Here is a 20,551-nt window from a genome sequence, read left to right as displayed (position 1 = left end):
TAATCAATTACCAGATTGGTTGACGATTATTTCAGCAATTGATTCATCACAATTAATCCTACATTTAATATTTACTATTTATTAATTGAACCTGCTTATGTCAGAAAATGTTATATAAATAAAACATTATAAAATAACAAAATCATGCATTTTTTCCCCCAAATATGTTTCTTTCAATATAAAACTTTAACAAAAACTTAATATTTATTTACAACAAACTTGTTCACTGATGTCACTCAGTTTCCAGAAATTTCACTCAAGAGCAACAATACTTTATAATAGCTACTCAAAAAGTACTGCATAGTACAAATACTCCTATTTTTTTCAAAACGTTACTCAAGTAAATCTCCATAAATTAGTTACTACCCATCTGTTCCCAATAGGAAGTAAAGGACGTGATTTAATCCATTCATAATTTCTCCCAGATTAACGAGTTACAGAAGACCAAGCTGACCTCATTTTATTAAATCTTTTCTGTGAAAATCTTTAAATTACAATCATATATGAGTGACATGTTTTACATCACAGCTACTGAATTAACTAAGTTTAATTACATTTGAATTCATTTTTTATTATTACCTTTTAAAGTGGAAATGGTAAAACTCTTAAATAAGGAACAATAATGTTGGAAACATTTACAGCTCCGATAAAATGAAAATCTCATTTTTAAAAGAAGATTAAAACAGTTTAAGCCTCGTCTGTCCGTCCTTTCTGCCAGGAACTCTCTCATAGCTCAGCCTTCCCCTCTTCAGCGGCGTCAGCACTGCAAAACAAAACCACTCAGATAAGAAAAAAATCAATTTTTAGAAAAACATGAAATAAACATTAGCTGCGTTTCCATTGACCACATACCTGCACGAATTGACATCTTCAAATCAATTTGCTTAATGAAGACACGTCAATTTAAAAAAAAATTATTTGGTGTTTTCTTTTATATTTTTTGTATTGAAATTCGTGTTTTTTGCAAAACTGCAGTGGAAACATTTTACTCAAATTACACAAGTCACATGATCAACAACCAATGGTGCAAACCACAAAGTGAGGACGACAGGAAGTAGTGGGAGGATGATGGCGCTGCATGTTTGTTAATGTCTTATCATGTGAACTCAAAGTTTTATTGTATTATTTTAAAGGGCCACTGTGAAGATGATAAAAGTGTCAATAAGAATTATTCATTACTTTTACTCTTTTAGGTGATTTTTGGTGACTGAGTGTCACAGCAGTCAGAAAAAGTTGTAATATTCTTTTGGACACCAGTTACATAAAAATGTGATTTTTACCACTAAGCTGCTCACATTAACTGTATTAACAGTAATTGTATTTTAACTTTTATTGATACTCATAATGAAAAAACTGTGGAAAAAATAGTAAAATTAACAATCCCAAAGACAGGTACAGTTTCAGGAGGTTTTAAACATCAATGAAATTTATCGTAGCAGCGATAAATTTCAAAATTCTTATGGTAAGAAATTTATCGCGATAAATAATAAATGATACGATAATTGCCCAACTCTAGCCCAAACTTATTTAAATGTTTATTATTTAATGGAAACGACGCAATTAAGAAATCAATTATCGAAATATCAACAAAGTTTTGCTTGTTTGTAGGAAACGCAGGAAGTGAGCTGCTCTGACCTGATCCAACCAGACCAGCTGTGTCTCCGCTCCTCTTCCTCTCCTCGCCGCTCCAGAACTTGGGTCCAAAAGAAGAACCGCTGCTGGTCAAACTGTGACGGCTTTGATCCAAGATAGCCGCCATAGGAGGGCTCTGACTGAACATGAAGTGAGCGCTCTGGGGATGCTGGAGGTCACTGCAGGAAGTGTGACTGGAACTGAACCGAGAATCCAGTAGAACCGGGCTGTTTGCTGTCTGAAGGTATGAAATGTCTGGGGAATCTCTCGGCGCCCACAGATCACCGGCCCGTTCCACGACTCTCCCTGCCGCTCCAGCTCTGCCTCTCCAGACAGGAGGCATCTCCTCCTCCTTCCAGGGATCTGGACCGGTCCAGGCCTTAACAGGACTCCCAAAGGAACCGTTCAGGTCCAGTTTGAAGTTTGAAGAGTCTGGGTTCTGGTTGGGGAACAGGTCTGGGTTCGTAGCTCCACATAGGAAGCTGCTGTTAGGCTCTGGGTGCAGAAGGTTCATGAACTCGGACTCGGCGCCGAAGGTCTGAGCGGTTCTGAAGGGTTGTTCAGAACCGCTCTCATTAATCTGAGGGGTTGCTGGCTCTGAGTTGCTCAAGTACAAGGAAGTGATGTCACTGAACAGCTAAAAACAGGAAGAAGCGAGGCAGCACATTGTGGCATTATTTAGCTTCACTGTGCCTTTTTTTATTATAACATCTAATCTGTTTTTCAATCATTATTGCAAAATATGTTAAAATAATTTCTTGAAATGTTAATTGCTATGCTCATCTTTCTGAAGCTAGCATAGCAACTGCAAAATAGAAAAGCTTTCAAAGAGAAAACAACATCATGGAGACTTAAAATCAGAAGATATGAGGCAGCATTCATGCTACACAGATCTAAAAATGATTAGTCAATCAAATTGCATTTGGATAGCGCATTTCAGCAGCAAGGCATTTCAAAGTGCTTTACATAATAAAAACAAAGTCATGCATCATAGAATCAACAACCAAAACATTACATCGTCAAGTGCCATCGTTAAATTCGTAATTGCTTACGTTTCAAATAACAGGTGGGTTTTTAGTCGAGATTTAAAGGAAGTCAGTGTTTCTGCTGTTTTACAGTTTTCTGGAAGTTTGTTCCAGATTTGTGGTGCATAGAAGCTGAATGCTGAATGACATGTCTTCTTTATTAACCCTTTAACGTTTTTACCAGTAATGCTCCGAGAAGTAGCTCCTATTATGAGCTCGGCTGATGTGCAGTTCCACGAATTAGGTGTTTGCTAATTGCTGCTGGCTAGTCTGAAGGAGCTGAGTGGGGAATTTGTAAAGGAAAGGTTCCAAAAAGTCAGTTTTACGTGTTACTGCCCCTTTATTATTATTATAAAGTTTATTTAATGGGGACAGACACACATCGACATAGACCAACTGAATAAAACAGCAGTCCCATGTTTGCATCATGGTGCAATAGCAACAGCTAATTCACAGCATTTGTCCCTAGTTGGGCTTTTTTTAAAAATAACTCTAAAAATTGAAGTGATAATCATTTAAAGTAGTATAACATAATGTATACAAACAGAAAAATGTAAAATATCAAAAATGGGTTAGTAGTGGCGGCGTCACCTTAAGGACTTTCTGTGGGACTTCAGGAAGTAACTGTGACAGCTGCGGCAGGTCGGCCCCCAGGAGCCACTGCAGGGAGGGAGCTCTGCTCAGCATGAGCTGAGCGACCAGAGGACTGACACACGGGAACTGGGACAGACACGCCTCCTCCTAAATGAAACGACAAAGACACTTATAAAGCTGAGATGTGAAAATTCAAAAACGTCTAAAGCTTTTTGGTGAGTGAACTTTATAGGAAACTACAACAGAGTGTCAGAGGCAGACTAAGAGATTTTCTTTGTTGGAAAGACGCATTTAAACATTAAACATAATAAAACTTTAGTCTCACCTGAGAGGGGCTGACCGTCAGCCAGTCTCTGTCCAGGTAGCTCACAGGATCTCCATATTTGGACATCAGGGAGCTGAAGCAGATCTGATTGATAAACTCGGCCATTTCCAACACTTCTGACACAATCAGCACCTGAAAACCAGTGGAGAGAACCAACGGGAAACCACTGGTGAAACTGGTCACATTTCATTAAATAATACTGCAACACAATAATACAACAAATGAAACACTTTCTATACCTGAACAATTTGCTTGTTATTAATATAATTGAGTCACGAAGACATAAAGTCATACTCAGTAAGTTAGAATATTACTGAAAGCTTCATTTATTTCAGTAACTGAAACCCACAATATAGGTTAAGTTGTTAATTATGATGATTTTTCATTTACAGCTGATAAAAACACAAAGTTTAGATGAAAATACTACATCCGATCAGACCAAAATAAACCTTATTAAAATAGAAATGTGGCTTAATTAAAACTATGTAAACACTGCAAAAAACAAATCATACCAAGTATTTTTGGGAGAGTTTCTAGTGGAAATATCTTAGTCAACTTGAAATAAGACAAAACTAACTTACAAGTAACTTTTCAGCAAAATATAGGAGCTTGTTTTAAGTCAATTATTGCTTAATATTGATAAATATGTAATAGTTATAAATGAAATAACATTAGAATAAGACATTTTATGGGAAATATATTTTTTTCTCATAAGTTATGGCTTAAATATTTCTTCTTAAAAAGTTACTTGTAAGTTAGTTTTGTCTGATTTTAAGTCTACTAAGATATTTAAAATAGAAACTAGACCAAAAACAGTTGGTAAAATTTAATGTTTTTGCTGCATAAAGAACCAAAAACACAGATCCTAGTTTATTAAATATGACTGTTCATTAAAACTTTAACATATTTTAGTTTTTTTTTATTGCTGTGAGCCACTCCAGGCAGAAAACCTAAAAACATTTGTTTCTACCTTCACATCCAGGTCCTCGGACTTCATGCCGAACAAAACCAGAGACGAATAAACCAACGCCAAGTTGTTGAAGGTTTCGCTTGAAAACCTGCAATTACACACAAACTTTAAAGTAAAACTTAGTTGGTTTTAAAATACTCCCAATTCATTTAGAGGTTTACCCCTTAAGAGTCTTGATTACTAGCTCTCCTTAGTTTCTAAAAGGCTTTTTAAGTTTTTTATTGGATTTAAGGTACTTTATTTAAGATTATGGTAACATATTTTAAAACGTTTTTTTTTTTTTTTGTTTGTTTGGCAAAACAAAACCTTTAAGTCTGGTTAACCAAAAAGGCTTCAGTTCACAGATTCATTTAAAAAAAATCATTAGAATAATAAATTATTTTAATTTATTATTAAACAAGTTTAGATAATAAGCTATAGAGCAGGATGATATGGCTGAGGTTCATATCAGTCGATATTGATAATTATTGATTAGTTTTTTTGTCTCAAATATCTGAAATGCTGCCAGTTTTCACTCCACACCGTTGTTTTATTTTTAAGCAGTTATGAGGCACAGAGGAGAAACTCAAACTGCTATTGCACAAGCTACTCAAAAGGCTGTTGCTAGGTAACCAGAGAATGAGTTGCTAGGTAACCAGAGAATGAGCGAGTTAGTTGACCGCTGAATATTGTATCAAACATATTATCTACTGATACTGATGTATTGTCCAGCCCTAACAGGTTGTCTCCATATTGGTTAATCCTTTGACTTTAGGAGCCTTTTTATGAATAATTAATTTAAAGTTTAGTTTAATGGCTTAAATGACAAAAATATTTCTGAGATTGTCAGAAAGTGAAGCAGTGATAAGTGAAAAACCAGCCGAAGTATGAAGATCTACAAAACCCCCCAAAGAGTTATTGATCAAATTGAGTTTACCAAGCTACAAGAAAGTCTGCTAATAGGTAGGAAGGACTTGTTAGTCAGTGGGTTGATCAGCGTAATGAAGTTTTAGTGAACTCTGACCCTCCGCCTCGGCTGTCAGGGCAGTGCAGGACGAGCCAGCAGCAGCTGTACTGCAGAGAGAGAGCGGTCAGCCTCATCACCAGCCTCTCACTGGCTCGGTCTTGACCCAGTTCACCCTGCTCCTACACACACACACACACACACACCAAACAGCACAGACTAGATCAGTCAGTCATCAACAATGATGTCACTTAAAGTGAAAAACTGTGTCAGTGACAGACACGACAACAAAAGTCACCACATTCCCTTCCTTTAAAACAGGAAGCTTTATATGTTTATTTAATACAAACTTCTCCTGTATTTCCACTGAACTCTGTTTGGAGGCGAGGTCAGAGTCTGGAGTTGGTCTGACTGATGCGTTGCTCTTCAGTGAGACAGACTTCTGTCATTAGTTCATAATTATAATTTTCAGCCATTGTTTACGTCCAGAATTATGACATGTCTAACACCAGTAACATAAAAGTTGAATAAAATAAAACCGTTCAAACTGAAGATGGTTTGCAAACAATACTAATTTATCCAAATTAGTATTTAATGTTGAGGTGGAGCAGATCCTGCATAGAGACTGGATACGCCAGAAGTCTGATGTGTCCGGATACCTGAATGACGATAGCTGTGCTTTCGTCTACAGTGATCACAGCGTAGTTATGGATTCCTCCGAGTTTCTGCAAAGTCAGGCTGTGGCTCCTCTCCATCACAGTTACACCGAAGCTGCAACACAGACGGACACTTAGAAACCCAAAGCTCCAAGATTAAGTTTAAAGCCAACATTTTAAGACATTTTTCTGGTAAAATTGCTTTTCTTGGCTAATATTATGACTATGTTCTTGTAATGAAACAAAAATGGTCATTGCATGGCCCTGAAACACCTCACAGACAGGATGACTAAAATAAACACTTTTTTTTTTTTTTTTACAATATTTTCTGTCATTTGTAATTTTCTTATTAAAAAAGAAAGGGGGGTATTGATTAAAATCGTAAATAGGACCTGTTGTGAAAAGAATCTGAGCTTTTATTTTGAAGGCTAGGGGATCTTGGTGCTGGATGCAATTGTGATAATAGTAAAGGTGACAATAACTATATTTATAGTCATAGCCCCAGTAAACTCCACACAGTAACTTCATTTAATCATATTTTCATATTTTATTGATGCTCTCAATGAACAAACAGTGGAGAAAATTACAAAAATAACAATCCTGACAGTTTTTTGTTTTTTTTAAACACCAATAACTGATATTTATTGTGACATCGATAAATCAAAATTCTCATCATGACAAGAAATTTATCACAATAAATGATAACCGATACGATAAATGCTGAGTTGTAATGGATGTATTGAAAGTCTCACCTTGACTCAAGTGTCTGCAGCAGCAGAGGATAATTCAGAAGCCCATCGGTCACCAGCAACACAAACGGGACATTATCCTCCAGACGCCAACAGATTTTCTCTGCGTCTTTAAGGGAAGAAACAACCATTTAGATCCCCTGCATGTTGTTGTTCCATATGTGCACAATGCTGGAGGGCAAACAGACTATTTTTTACATGCTGCTGCGGTAGAACAGTCCAGTTAGCTAAAAGAAACCTTGAGATGTAGGTATTGCCAATTTAGTGCAGTGAGCCACATTTAAAGGAAAATAACAGAAACCCATTGAGGAATAACTCAAAACAACTCGTATTCTCATCTATTCTCGCTTTCTATGCCGGCTACGCTATTCGTTACCATAGCAACTGAGCAACTGACAACAACGAAAGTACTGGGATTCAACACCAAAAAATACTCAAACATTTACCACACAAAGAAAAGGAACATTCAGTCTGTTACAGTTTTATGTTTATAGGCTCAGGGTTTATTTTGCGATTATTAATAAGTGATCGCTGCTATTAGCTAAGCTAACAGAGATGTGGTAGATTGTCAGAGCAGCAAAGCACGGTGTCCATTTTTCTTACGTTTGTTGTTTGTTGTTTGTAACAGGGGTATGTTTAAGATTTAGCGCATTATGTTGACAACTTATCAGCTAAAACCAATGCTAGCCATCGTCTGCCAGCAGCTTTTTGCCCTCCAGCAGAGAGATGGGGTGGGGGGTGGGAGCTGGATGGTTGACAAGCGAGCAGGAATCAAACCAGAGTCGGTCAGGCTGGTGATGAAGGAGAGGCGGCTGATGCTTCGGTCGCTGCAGATCTGGGACCAGCGGGACGGACCCGGATGGTCGAACTCTACCAGGACTGAGAAGCAGCTCCAGGGAAAGTCGGGTCCGATGTTCTGCTCAAACACCAAAACACAGTCGCCGCCGCTCACTCTGGGAAAACAGGACAGGAAGAAAGAACAAAGTGAAGGAGCCAGCCATATTTTCTGTCTTTATTTTAAAGTAAAATAATAAACCAATCCAGGCGATACGGTTTAAAAATAAAATCTCATACTAAATCCGATTTTAATCTATTTTTTTGTTGTTTATTTCTTTTTAACTACAAGAATATACTCAAAATATTCACATAATAAACTTATATAAAACATCAATAAAACAAAATGGCGGCTGTGCTGATGGCATCACTATGGAAATCCAGGGAGCGCATTGGGGAAAAGTAACCTAAAATTAAATGAACTGATTGATAAATAAAATCAATTCATTGCCAGCCGATAGGTTCACATCCAGCCTGCTTGTTTGTTTCAGCATCATAAAAAAGGTAAATGAAAGATGAAGTCTACAGTTTTGCTGGAATGTAAAAAAATAATGACAAATTATTTTCATAATAAATGTAGTAAAACATCTCAAGTTAAATAGTAATTTAACTTAATAGAGCATGCATTTTATAATTATTCTCACTGTTTGGATGAAAACATTGATTGAATTTAATACTTTCAGGACCTGCTGACCACAGAGGCGCCATTTAGTTTCTTCTTCTCCTCATCAGGACAAACTGAACTCACTGCAGCTCCTGCAGCAAAACGACACAAACGTCTGAAAATGATTCCAGGTTCATTTATTTTCTGTAAATACAGCAACAGGAAATGAAAGTCAATGAGAATTTCTGCTAATTAAATCTGAAACCTGCTCACCGGTTACTTTGCTCAAGCTGCTGATGACCTTTGAACTGGTTTCATGAGATTCCACAGAGAGAATAACAAGAATCTAAAACACAGAAGCTGATTTATTACTCTGCCTTGCAAAAGTATTTAAAACCCATCAATCTTTTCACATTTTGTCACATTTCAGCTACAAACCAAAAATAATTTTGTTTAGATTTTATGTGATAAAACAGTTTATCACATAAAATATTTGTGAAATGGAAAACAAAATTACTTTTATTTCCTCCCTTTCTTCTGCACAGATTTATAGAGTACAATAAAATTACTATTACACTAAATATACTACTAGATAATATAAAGCTTATTTGCAAACAGATCATATATGGGGGCTCATTTACGCCATGAAGGAAAAAATTAAAACCCAACAGGAAGTCATGACTATAAAATGAAAGTATCAATTATGAGAGTCAACTTCATGCTGCTTTTCAAAGCGCGGTCGCTCCAGTGGAAGCCCAGATCTCATAATTATTCATTTTAAAGTCATGACTTTGAAATTTGAAATGACTACTTTCTATTTCAAAATTATGACTCTTAAAGTAAAAAATTCACTCTGTATCTCAAAATTATGACTTCAAAATTATGACTTTGACTCTCAAAATTATGTCTCCAACTGGCATCAGAGTAGAAACGGCAATTGATAAATGCATGGTTTTAAAAATAAAAACCACTTTAACATTATGCACTACTTTTGCTTTGATGTATTAAATTGAATCCTATTAAAATACATTAATTTCTGAGACCACAATGTGACCAAAAGTTGAAAGGTTACAAATACTTTAGCAACTATTTAAATATGCAACAAAATCTTGTGAGAAAACCGACTTTCTCTGTAGAGTTGCTTCCTTTTCTCGTTTGCAGCCATTCGGCCAGAAGCTGCTGCAGCTCCAGCAGTTTGAAGTCGGGTTCTTCCTTCCTGCGACTGAGGTAGAGGATGATCTGCAGCCTCTTCCTCAGCTGCATCAGGCGGTGATCCTCACACGTCTGAGCTGCTTTGGTCAGGTACTCTGAAGAGTCACAAAATATCAGATGACTGTTTCACTTCCTTCACTTTATTACAAGACTTGGTACGGTTTTGGTTTCGTTATAACATATTTCATTATTTAACCCTCGGTGTGTGTGTGTGTGTGTGTGTGTGTGCGCGCGCGTGCGTGTATGCCTGGTTTCCACAACATTTTAACAAGTTTCCAATACTTTTACCTGTAATTAACTTAATTCAAGAACTAGAACTGCAACTAATGATTATTTTAATAAACGATTATTCTGATGATTATTTTATTGATCAATTAAACAAATAAAAAAATTCAGCAGATGTTTTTATTTAACCACTTAAGTCTTTTTATGAAATATTAAAATTAGATTAAAACATGCATAAAGCAGATAATCCAATCTTCTTTTAAATACAATAACATTTATTCCTTTAGGGTTTGTTTGGTCATTTGCAGCTAAAACAAAATACTTCTAACGTCACCATGTTTATATAGCAAAAGCTGCTTAATAAAATAATTTTTTTCACAGAATCTGAGCCAGTTGAAGCTAAAACTGCCTCTTAAGGAGTTTTGGAAAGAACATATTTACAGACAAAGGTTTATTTCTACCATAAATGCAAAATGTATATATATATATATATATATATATATATATATATATATATATATATATATATATATAGAGTACAGTTTTGGAATAATTACTGCTTTGAGTGTGTTGTTTTTTCAGTAAATGGCCTTTTTGGGTCTGTTAATCAATTACTAAATTAGTTGGCGATTATTTCAATAAATCTATTAATCACAATTACTCGGTCCAGAATATGAATAAATTTATTAATATTAGCTTACATCTCAGGAAACATTTTGTCTAAATCTTTAGAAAAGGTAAAGTATTATCAGTAAAAAACATAAAACAGATTATCTTCAGTCAGAGGCTTCTTCAGATTCACTGTAACAGACTGCTACAGGAAATCACCATCTACAATATCTGAAGAATCTTAATTAATGAGTTACAACAACATTTAATTTCCCTTTGGGATCAAGAAAGTATTTTTAAATTTGAAATGGCTGAACCTGAAACGGCTGTGCTGTGACGTAAATTAAGTGACGATTATTTCAATAATCAATTAATCAGGATAAATCCAACTAATCATTTCAGACAGGAGATTTCAGTTCACACTGACCCACAGCGATGCTCAGGTCACACTTCAGCAGCAGCTCTTTGAACGTCACCAACACATGGATGAGAGCAGCCAGGTTAAAAAGCTGCTCCTGAGCTGCAGCAATAAGGACACAAGAGTGAATATCTGATTAAAAAAACATAATAAGATGTCAGATAAGTGAAAAGAAAAGCGGTCGTACCTCTGAGCAGCTCGGCGCTCCCTGCCGGGGTCCTGCTGAGGGCCCGGTCCTGCTGTTTGAGCAGGAAGTGCGTCTGGTCTGGGGACAAGCAGCTGAAGTCTCCCCACGACGGGAAGTGGAGCCCCAGCTGCCTGGCCGAACTCAAGCAAGGCAGAGCGACGGCCAGCAGCTCGCAGAAAGATCGCCGCTGACTCTCTGCAGGGCAGCAGCAACTTTTAGGAACATTTCAGACATTTTTATACAAACACTGTTCAACAGACAGCAGTGGATTCATTAGTAAAAATACTAACAACTATTTTAGTAATCGATCATTCTGACGATTAATGGGCTAAAATATTGTCACATTCTGACACTTTGATATTTATCAGAAATTTAAAAAAAAATGCTAATTCTTTTTTTTTTTTTAAAGAAATATGTCTTATTGCCTAAAATGCAACAAACAAGCATTTATTTAGTTAAACTTTATCATTTGTAGCAAAGGATGAATCTGCATGCAAGAAAAATATTTTGTGCTTTCTGCTCGACTTATCAATACCGGCTGATCATGTGATTATTTTTTAGGTCAACATATTTACAAAGATCTTTTATGTTAAAATGTAAACATTACTGTACAGTTTTGGTTTAATTACTGCTCTGAGTATTTTGTTCTTTCAGCAAATGGCCTTTTTTCAGTCTATATTCTCCATTTAACGATTAATCGATTACTAAATTAATTGACAATCATCTGAATAATCGATTCATCCCTTTTAATCTCATTAATCATTTCTCTGACAGGAAGCATTTGATCCAAATGTTCACCTGTTGGCTGAACCTGAATGACTCGGCTGTGATGTTTGAGGTCCGAGTCGCAGACAGGACGACCGTCGATCCGACCGTCGATCCGACCCGCCCCCAGAGCGGCCGGGTTCTGCTCTCTGACTGCGTCTCCGATCACAGCGAGGCTCACGTACGCTGGCTTCCTGTCAGTCGTCTTCATCTCTTCTGGAGGGTGATGATGCTGCTCTGGCGTCTGATGGTTCGCCTCTTCTTCTTCTGGTTCTACGAACACGATGGAAAGAAATCACAGAGAGAAACTTAACATAAAGAGAAACTGAGATTCTGTTCTTCAATTAAGTTTAGAAAAAAGAACTTATGGCACAAATATGGATGGATTTTTTCTAATCCACACATGGTCATAATTACACATACAGGCTAAAATATGAATAATAATACTTTAGTCACCAACAAGCTGCTGGTGTAATTCTTACTGCATATCTGACCACTCTTCTTTTCATATTTAGTATTTTGTGCACCAATTGTGTTTTAGCAAAGAGGACAGTGGTTGAATTTTAGACCTTTGTCGAAGTAGATAAGATCAGCTCCACATGTGAGTATCGGCCAATCTCACAAAATTAAGGAAATTGGTGCAGATTTATCGATGCATCTTTACTGAAACTGTTTGTCAAATCGTATCATCCTGAAGAAGAAAAGTTCAAATAAATTATTAAAGTACTAAAATCCAAACTGACTAGCGCCCACATAAACATTTTATCACCACTATAGGAGATTTTTTCTGCCAATAACCATCACTAACTCTAAAAAATGGATTTAATATGAGTTATAATAACATTTAGTTTCCCTTTGGGATCACTAAAGTATTTCTGAATTTGAATAGTAAAAAAAAACAACTTTCTGTTGAAGGTTCAGAAAGCATCAATGCATCAATCTAATTCAAATCTGATGATTAGATAACTGACAGAAAATCAAACTTTTTTATTTTAAATTATCCAAGGAAACAAGAGAAAAAAATTACAAATTTAATTGTTTTAAAGTGTTTGGTAAAACCTTTAAGACTTTGAATTGTTGTTGAATGTGGAAACATTAGAAACATTTCTAATATCTGTCACTATGCTGAAGTTTTCACTTTCTTCTTACAGAGTCAGCTACAATTTTAGATTATTGTCAGTGTTAACAGAACCTTTTTGCTTTTATTAAGACATTATTATTAACTAAAGTAAGAGAAGCTCAGCTGTATTAACTGTTGAGGAGGAAAATGTTAAATAAGCCATAAACCACAGGGTTTTTTTAGAGAAAAGGAGCTGATGACTGTGTGGCTGTACCTGCAGAGATGCTTGTAGCTGCAGCCAGCTGCTGTGACCTCAGCATCATGAAGTCGGACAGAGGGTCCAGGTTCTTCTCGGGTCGATGTTTCGTGAAGATCAAACTCTTCTGATTATCTCCAATGTTTGATCTGGAGAGCTGAGAGCACCCAGAACCACCGGAGCTCCTAAACCAATCTGTTACACCGCTGCTGACGTTGACGAGCGCAGGAGAACCGGCAGCGGGTTCTGAATGTGTCTTCTCTGGACCGGTGCTGGTGGTGCTTCGTTCCCGACTGTTTGGGCCGACAATGTGTTTCGAGGACAAGAACCGGGATGAATCAGTGGGACTTTTTTTTAGGAGATCAGTGTTGTTTGGAGAATCCACACGGAGAAATTTAACTAAAACAAAAAAAAAACCCACCAAATATTAAAGGAGGCCTATTCTGCTTCCTTGAACAGGTTAGCTTTATGGTTTTTCCTGTGCTTGTTGTTTGCATATACATATATATGTATGTATGTTTATATATTTTTATTGATCATAGTTAAAACGGATAGAAAGGTGATGAAGATGTATAAAACATTTTTTTGCACAAAATCATTGTTAGATAAAGAGATTTTATCTTCTTGTCCCTTTAAATCCTAATAATCTGATGCTGGCCACTAACTCAACGTTTACACTTGCAACTGAAAATGGCTGCAAACAGATGCAGAATTATACAAACATATATCTTTGAAAAGCAAAAGTAGAGCCTTCTGTACAACCAACAAGAATGCAGCACATGGTTTCCAGAGTCAACAACAAATCACTTGTCTTTTCCAGCAGCCATTATACAACATAAAGTGGTAAAACCAGCTGATCAAATGTGCTGGAGCTCTGCTTGGGTTGCTAGGTAACCACAGCTGGGCTCTGCTGATTTGTTACATTTGAAAGGTTTATGAAGGCTCATTTTCCAGACACCAAAAGAAATGTAATGTATTGCGAAACATTTTTAAGCGTTTGGATTGTTTTCAGAAGTCGCTTAGATCCAAATGGGAGAACAAAAACGTGCAAAAAATAATGTATATTTCTACTTATTGGCTTATATATACATCTTATGAAATAAATCAAATATTTATTTTAACGAACAAAATTACTGTAAGGGACTGTCATAAAATATCTTTACACAGATCCTCACCCTCCTCATGTTCAGGTGTCGCTCTGTTGAAGTCTTCCTTCTCGTTCTGTCCATTTGTAGGAACCTCAGTCATCATCATTTCAATCAACTCGAGGTTTTTACCCAGAATTATCTCTGGCTTTCCTGTCTCCAGACGTAGTTCCAGTTTGTCAACAGCACTGTTGAAACTTTGTTTTTCTAGTTTAATAACTCCCAACGCTTCACGCAGAGGATGAAACCCTGAGGCTGGTTCATGTAAACCAGGCTCTGTGAGAAAATGAAGAGTTTGAGAAATCATTTGGGGATTGATAAGATATATTTCATATTGATGAATCAATCAATAATTTAATATATAAAAATAAATAAAGTTGAAGGATGGAACAATCTCTTACATATAGAAAGAAGAAAGTTGAGACTTTTTGTATATTTCCCTGGATTATAATTTACTTAAAATCAAAACAAGGTTAATCAATACTTAAACTAAAGGAGAAATATTGATGAAAGCCAATCATTACTGTAACCAATAATTTATTATTAAATAACCAATATTAGACTAAGAAATATCTACTCACTACAGATTAACAAAGTAAAATAAACAAATAAAGTACATAAACCTTTTCCTCAGGAAAATACCGACCCCTGGTGGTCCACAGAGAGCACTGCACTCACTTTTATTGTACAATAAAAGTTCAAAATTTTGACAGATAATAATAATAAAGAAATTATTACTTCAATGGTTTTAAATATCAGGACACAATAAAATATTTTGTGATGGCAAAATATTTGTGATGGCAAAATATTGCCATCACAATATGGCAATATTGTAACCCTAAACCAAATCATTACTTGACTAAAACAGGATAAACAACAAAAAAAACACCTAAATGGATTCTAACAACGTTAAATTAATCAAATATTAATTAGTAAGTGTGAGAATTTTAATTAAAGATGATGTTTTGAAAGTTTAGAGTTGTTACAATCTGTGTTAAATTGATTATTTGAAAGAATATTAGCAACAATTTTAGTCAAATAAATGTTCCTGCAGTGCAGAAGCGGTTATAACGTCTGTACTGTAATATAATTGATTTTTGCTCTTTTGTAGATCAATACCTTTGTTTGGTAGTCTGTAATGTTATGTTGGTGAATTAATTAAAATAATCATAATAATTCTTGAATATTGTTAAAAAATATTAGCTCCATTTGCAGATGGCTGCACAAATATTTTAGGAAAAATATTTTGTTTTATATTTTTTTTTTATAACTTATTCTAACAAGTGAAATTTTTGCAGTGAAATTAATACGGCAAGAAAAGTAGTACATTTCTCCAAAGTGCTATAAAATGCAAATAAAATCATCCAGATATAGTATATCTTATAAAGAAAACACATTTTGCTGTATTGTGTTTTTTGTAGCGTTTTAAAATTAAAAATGTAGTGTTAAAGTTATTTGTCCTTGTTTTGTAGTGAAAGTTTCTAACATCTGATAAAGTTTTTACCTGTAAAGTTTTTATCTGACAACAGGAAGCGAACAACGGAGGTCAGATGCTTCTCTGAGCTCCAGACCGTTTTCTTCATCTCATTTTTGGTTCTTGTTGAGAGCAAAGACCTGAAAAACAATCATGATTGTTACTTTTTTTAAAAATGCATTAACATAAAGAATGCTACAGAGTCAAGTGTTTGTTTCTGTAATAAAAAGTCGACTGAAATTTGAGTTAGTCTGACGCTGGTTTGAGATTTCCGTTGTTCATCACATAGTCAGTCGTTTTTATTATGAATATTATTGTCTTGTATGAAATGCTGATAAAATTTATTTTCTTTTGGAGAACCTAAAGTTTGAACATGAAGCTGAAATATTTTCTCACGTGGGAATGAAAGGAGAAAGTTTTTCTTCCTGGAGATGAGATGTGGACAGACGGCTGTGGGTTCGGTTCTTCTTAGGAATTGGGCTCAGAATAAAGTCCAGCTCTGTTCCAGCTGGAGACGCAGCACTCCCTTAAAAAAAACAAAACGTTTTGGACCAAATCGCAGCTTGGACTCCAGACTGCAGAGATGTTTTGTGTGCATTTACCTGAGAGTCCTGATTCCACCAGTTTTCCACTCTGTGTCTTTTCTTTTATTTGTTTTTGTTGTAAATCAAACTGAGAAATTTCCACTGGAGTCTTTGAAAGAGAAGCTACAGGAAAAAAGAGAAAATTATAAATAAATTCCTGCTTTATATTTTCACTTAATGTAAAAAATTAGGCTTCATGCACTTTTACACAGTAAAATTCAAACATTTTTCAGGCATTTTTCAGGTAAGTTTTCAAACTTTTCCAGCAGTTTAGATATAAAAACAATACAAATTAATTAAAAAAAGGACAGCTTAAATTTACAATTATATGTTATTTATTACTGTAATTAATAATGTCTTGCTGTAGCATTCTACATTCAGGTACAAGGTAAAAATATAGTAAAATTATATATTTTGAAACGTCTCCCTCTCACTCACTCTAAAGACCTGATGGGTCTGAGAACAAAACGCTAATTTAACAAAAAAATCCCCAATTTCAACAACGTTGTTTCACTTATAAAATAAAAAGCAATCTCTATTTCAAATACACAGATAAGACATTAAGAAAAAATAAATAATAAATATTAATTACATTGAAACACATCAGCCTTCCTGTTCAAGTTAAATGCTTAAACATAATAAAGAGAGTTACATAGAAAAATATCTAAAAAATGTTCTCTCTAAGTTTTCTGGCTTTTGTCAAATAGAAATAATTTTGGTAATTCTAACTAACATAAAACAAGAAACGTTTAATCTGATTTAACTTCACACTGTGAAAAAAAATATGTAATGTATGAAAATATATGATTTCAACTGTAAATAACATTTCCCACATTTAGGCTTTTAATCAAACATTAGATTGAACTTTATTCCCAAACTCAGTGTTTTGAATACCAAGCACTTCACAAGCCTTTAAAAACATCTTAATAAAATTCAAGGATTTTCAAGGATTTTAAGCTCACTTCTACGAAGTAAATCCAGGACAGAACATTCCTCGTCTACTGGTTCTGGAGAAATGTTCACACAACCATCGACACCAGAAAAAGCCGTGAACTTTTGTGTTTTAAGCCGGAAACTGTCGACTACAGGCGGTAACAGCAGAGACTGCAGAAAAGATAATAAAATATATACATAACCAAACAATCTGACACTTATAAAGTGTTTTTATTACTGTTATGCAATAAAACAACAATGAGTAGTCCATGCATTAACTTTTAAATACTAATTGCAGAGTCCTGTACCTCTTTCTGCAAGACAGGAAGTTTAAGAAACTGATCCTGAAAATCTCCACATGTGACATCACTGATGGCGTTGGCGTCTGCAGGTTTCTGGTAGGACTCACATCGTCTGAAGCAGCTGGGATGAAACGTAATCCTGGTAACAAGAAGCTCCGGAGGCAGCAGAAATGATTCTGGATCAGAAGAGCACCTGAACATGGCGTCCTCAGAGATGCTGATTCCTGTTGAGTTCAGCAGCGGGTCGGACACAGGAAGCGTCTTCAGCCTGGACAGTTTGGCTTTCAAAGACGGTAAATGTCGTTTTAACTCTGCCACCAGATCTGGAGCAATGAAGTCCTCAGAGAGAAAGAGATCTACGGATGTAAGTAGGTTTACTCACTTGTACGAAGTAAATCCAGGACAGAACATTCCCCATCTTAAAAGGTATTTGAGGGAAGCACAAATGTAATTAGTTACCTTTGCTCTTAGTTTCTGGACTCGTCTGATCAGGTCTGCATTTAGAAAACGTTTCCTGACATGAATCATTAATCTGCTTATTTAGGAGGAAAACAAACTGATCCTCATCAAAGGACTCGGGATTAGAGCTGGGAACGATCTCCACATCCTTTTCCACAATAAATCTGAAATTTTTACACAGATGTTTACAAAATACATTTAAAAAGTTTAATTTGTTGCATTTCAGTGCTGTGATACCTTTCCAATGAATTAACAAGTTGATTTTTCTGTCCAAGGTCATCAAGAACTGAACCACTGACAAATAGTTTGCAGGAAGAAATCACCTTTCCTGTAAATAAAGGTAGGGATAGCTGAATGAATACAGTAATTTGTGTAATTTCTCTTTCAATCACAGTTAGGATTATTATTTTTAAAAAATGCAAATTTGGGAAAATGGAGAAACATAGCTCTGTAAATTTACTAGTATTTATAAAAGTTGCTTTTACTTTTATTTCTTTCCAGCAAAGATTCAACATCTGGCTTTGCACCGAGCAATTATTTCTTTTGTTTCCATTTGAGTCCTTGCTCTGACTATAAACCCAAAGAAAACATTTTCTTAGTGCATATAATGTTACAAAAAACATGCTTAAAACAAGTTTAAAAATATGCAAAGTTTGCACATTGAAGAACGTAAAAAAGGTAAATACTGGCGATAGATCAAACTACTTGAATATTTGAACTCATCATGAAATTTATGACGCATCAACAGCGCCCCCGTTAGGACTTTTACAGATATGACCAAAAAATCTAATTAAAAAAACATCTCTTGTGGAACCAAAAACTGATGATCTAAAAAGTTTTACAGGGATTTTTGGATACAATAAACAAGTCCTGAAACATAGTTTTAACAGGAATAGGTTGAAGGAGAAATTTCCCATTTAAGGTCCTGTTTACGTGACAATGCCAGCACAATAAAACACAACATTTTTGTTGCGTTTTGGCCTCTCACTTATGGATTTACAACTTATAAGTTATTTATCTTTTATATGTAACTTTGTGAGAGTCCCACCCAATAAAATATGTATTTTGTGCCAGAAAAGTGTTTGTTTGGTCTAAAATTTGAAACAAGCAAAAAGAAAACATTAGAAAACTGGTAATGGGTTGCTTAAAGACTGCATTTGGTGCTTCTAAAGGGTAGAAAATAAACTAATGCATTTTCAAAAAGCCTGATGAACTGCAACCAAATAAAGCAAAATATAAAGACAAATCAACTGTTTACACATTATTGCTACATTATTGCCCAAAGTCTTAACACTACAGTATTTTGAACAATTATTCAAATATATATATTACAATTTATTTCCAATATCTGCAGCCCCACATAAATAAATTGATAGCAGTTTAAATGTATCTTTGTGTTTTGTTTACCTCGGATCCATGGCTTCCTGTAGGTGTCATCAGGTAACCTGCCACTGTGGGGGTAAAGGTCACTGGTACCAGTTAGATACGGCGCTGGCAGCGACAGTAAATTCATGGAAACCTTCAGAGTGGTGCTAGCCTATAAAAGAAGATAAAAAAAAACACTAAGGTTTAATTTTGAGATACTGACAAGTTAAAGCAGACGCCAAACCTCACCACAAAGATATAAACTCACCTCAAACACATAGTCAAGAGCTTTAAATCGGACAGCAGAGAAGAGTTCATTTGAGGCGTTTTTATCACACCTAAAAATGTAAAATAATAATAATAGTAATAAAATCTATTTTAAAAGGACAAAAACTGAGTTTCTCCCATCTTACAGCAAGATATTCGATTGTGTTGTCACTCTAAGTAAGTATGCCCAATACTTAAAATTAAACTGTTAAATGCTAATATATTTTAGCCTATTTAGCTAGCTAGTTTTTAAGCTAGCAATAGCTAGCTGAAAAGTTATTTTCTACTCCTTAATTTTAAACTTATAATAGAAATACGTAAAAAATAATAGAAATAAACTTTTATAATAATAATTTGTTACAAAGTATCAAACCTACATGTCTTAATTAGGTAGGTTATCGGTGTTTTCATTTGGGGCTGAAACGGTGTCGTCGTGCCAGTCATGCCAGTAGTGACAAAGATCGTCTATTGAGGTTTGATGGAGTGATGCGCTCCAAATATCTAAAGCAGTGGTTCTTAACCTGGGTTCGATCGAACCCCAGGGGTTCGATGAATCGGTCTCAGGGGTTCGGCGGTGCCTCTGCCGCGGAGGTAAAAACACATTTGTGTAAAGTCGTGATGACGCGCCCCGCTTTGCCATCACTTGCTGCAGAGGATCACGTTACATTGCTTGTAATGCGGAGGAGCACTGATTGAAGGAGCTCCACTCTCAGCATGGATTTGAACTTGTGTCTTTAATTACTTCAGCAAAACTCACCGTTTTTACCAAATTCTGTAGCTTTCGGTGTACTTCTAAATCTGCTCCTTAGTCGCATCTTTTCGGGGTTGCTACTGCCTCTAGTGGCGTGGGGGTGGTAACACAACTAATATAATTGCATTCCTATATCAGAATACCACAGTCTTTGTTATTTATTATTCATTTTTCATTCTCTTAAGAATGTAGAGCTAATTAAATGAT

At 35.4% G+C, this 20,551-nt stretch overlaps 1 protein-coding gene across 2 annotated transcripts; it reads right to left on the bottom strand.

Annotated features, from left to right (window-relative positions):
• Positions 1 to 444: 444 nt before the first annotated feature.
• LOC106942478 (uncharacterized protein C9orf84-like) lies at positions 445 to 20,053 on the bottom strand. Of its 2 annotated transcripts, none has more exons than XM_015025759.1 (28): positions 19,971 to 20,053; positions 19,595 to 19,664; positions 19,369 to 19,498; positions 18,199 to 18,289; positions 17,962 to 18,125; positions 17,696 to 17,858; positions 17,509 to 17,623; positions 17,230 to 17,371; positions 16,286 to 16,390; positions 16,080 to 16,209; positions 15,714 to 15,823; positions 14,240 to 14,485; positions 13,083 to 13,463; positions 11,782 to 12,021; positions 10,984 to 11,178; positions 10,806 to 10,898; positions 9,458 to 9,639; positions 8,606 to 8,678; positions 8,415 to 8,484; positions 7,672 to 7,847; positions 6,898 to 7,003; positions 6,149 to 6,260; positions 5,550 to 5,671; positions 4,547 to 4,634; positions 3,577 to 3,708; positions 3,249 to 3,398; positions 1,636 to 2,269; positions 445 to 763 (listed from the first exon to the last, which is right to left on the bottom strand). In XM_015025759.1, coding segments are annotated over exons 1-28 (4,308 nt in total). In that variant the 5' UTR covers positions 19,973 to 20,053; the 3' UTR covers positions 445 to 677. The 2 variants fall into 2 exon arrangements, with proteins under 2 accessions (XP_014881245.1, XP_014881246.1); XM_015025760.1 differs by having other exon boundaries at positions 15,729 to 15,823.
• Between the last annotated feature and the right edge of the window lie 498 nt (positions 20,054 to 20,551).

Source organism: Poecilia latipinna, unplaced genomic scaffold, assembly GCF_001443285.1.
Source record: "Poecilia latipinna isolate Pla-1442-1.1 unplaced genomic scaffold, P_latipinna-1.0 Scaffold4309, whole genome shotgun sequence".
Classification (NCBI taxonomy): Eukaryota; Metazoa; Chordata; class Actinopteri; order Cyprinodontiformes; family Poeciliidae; genus Poecilia; species Poecilia latipinna.
The sequence above is the reverse complement of the archived record's forward strand: the minus strand, read 5'-3'. Positions and strand labels throughout refer to the sequence as shown.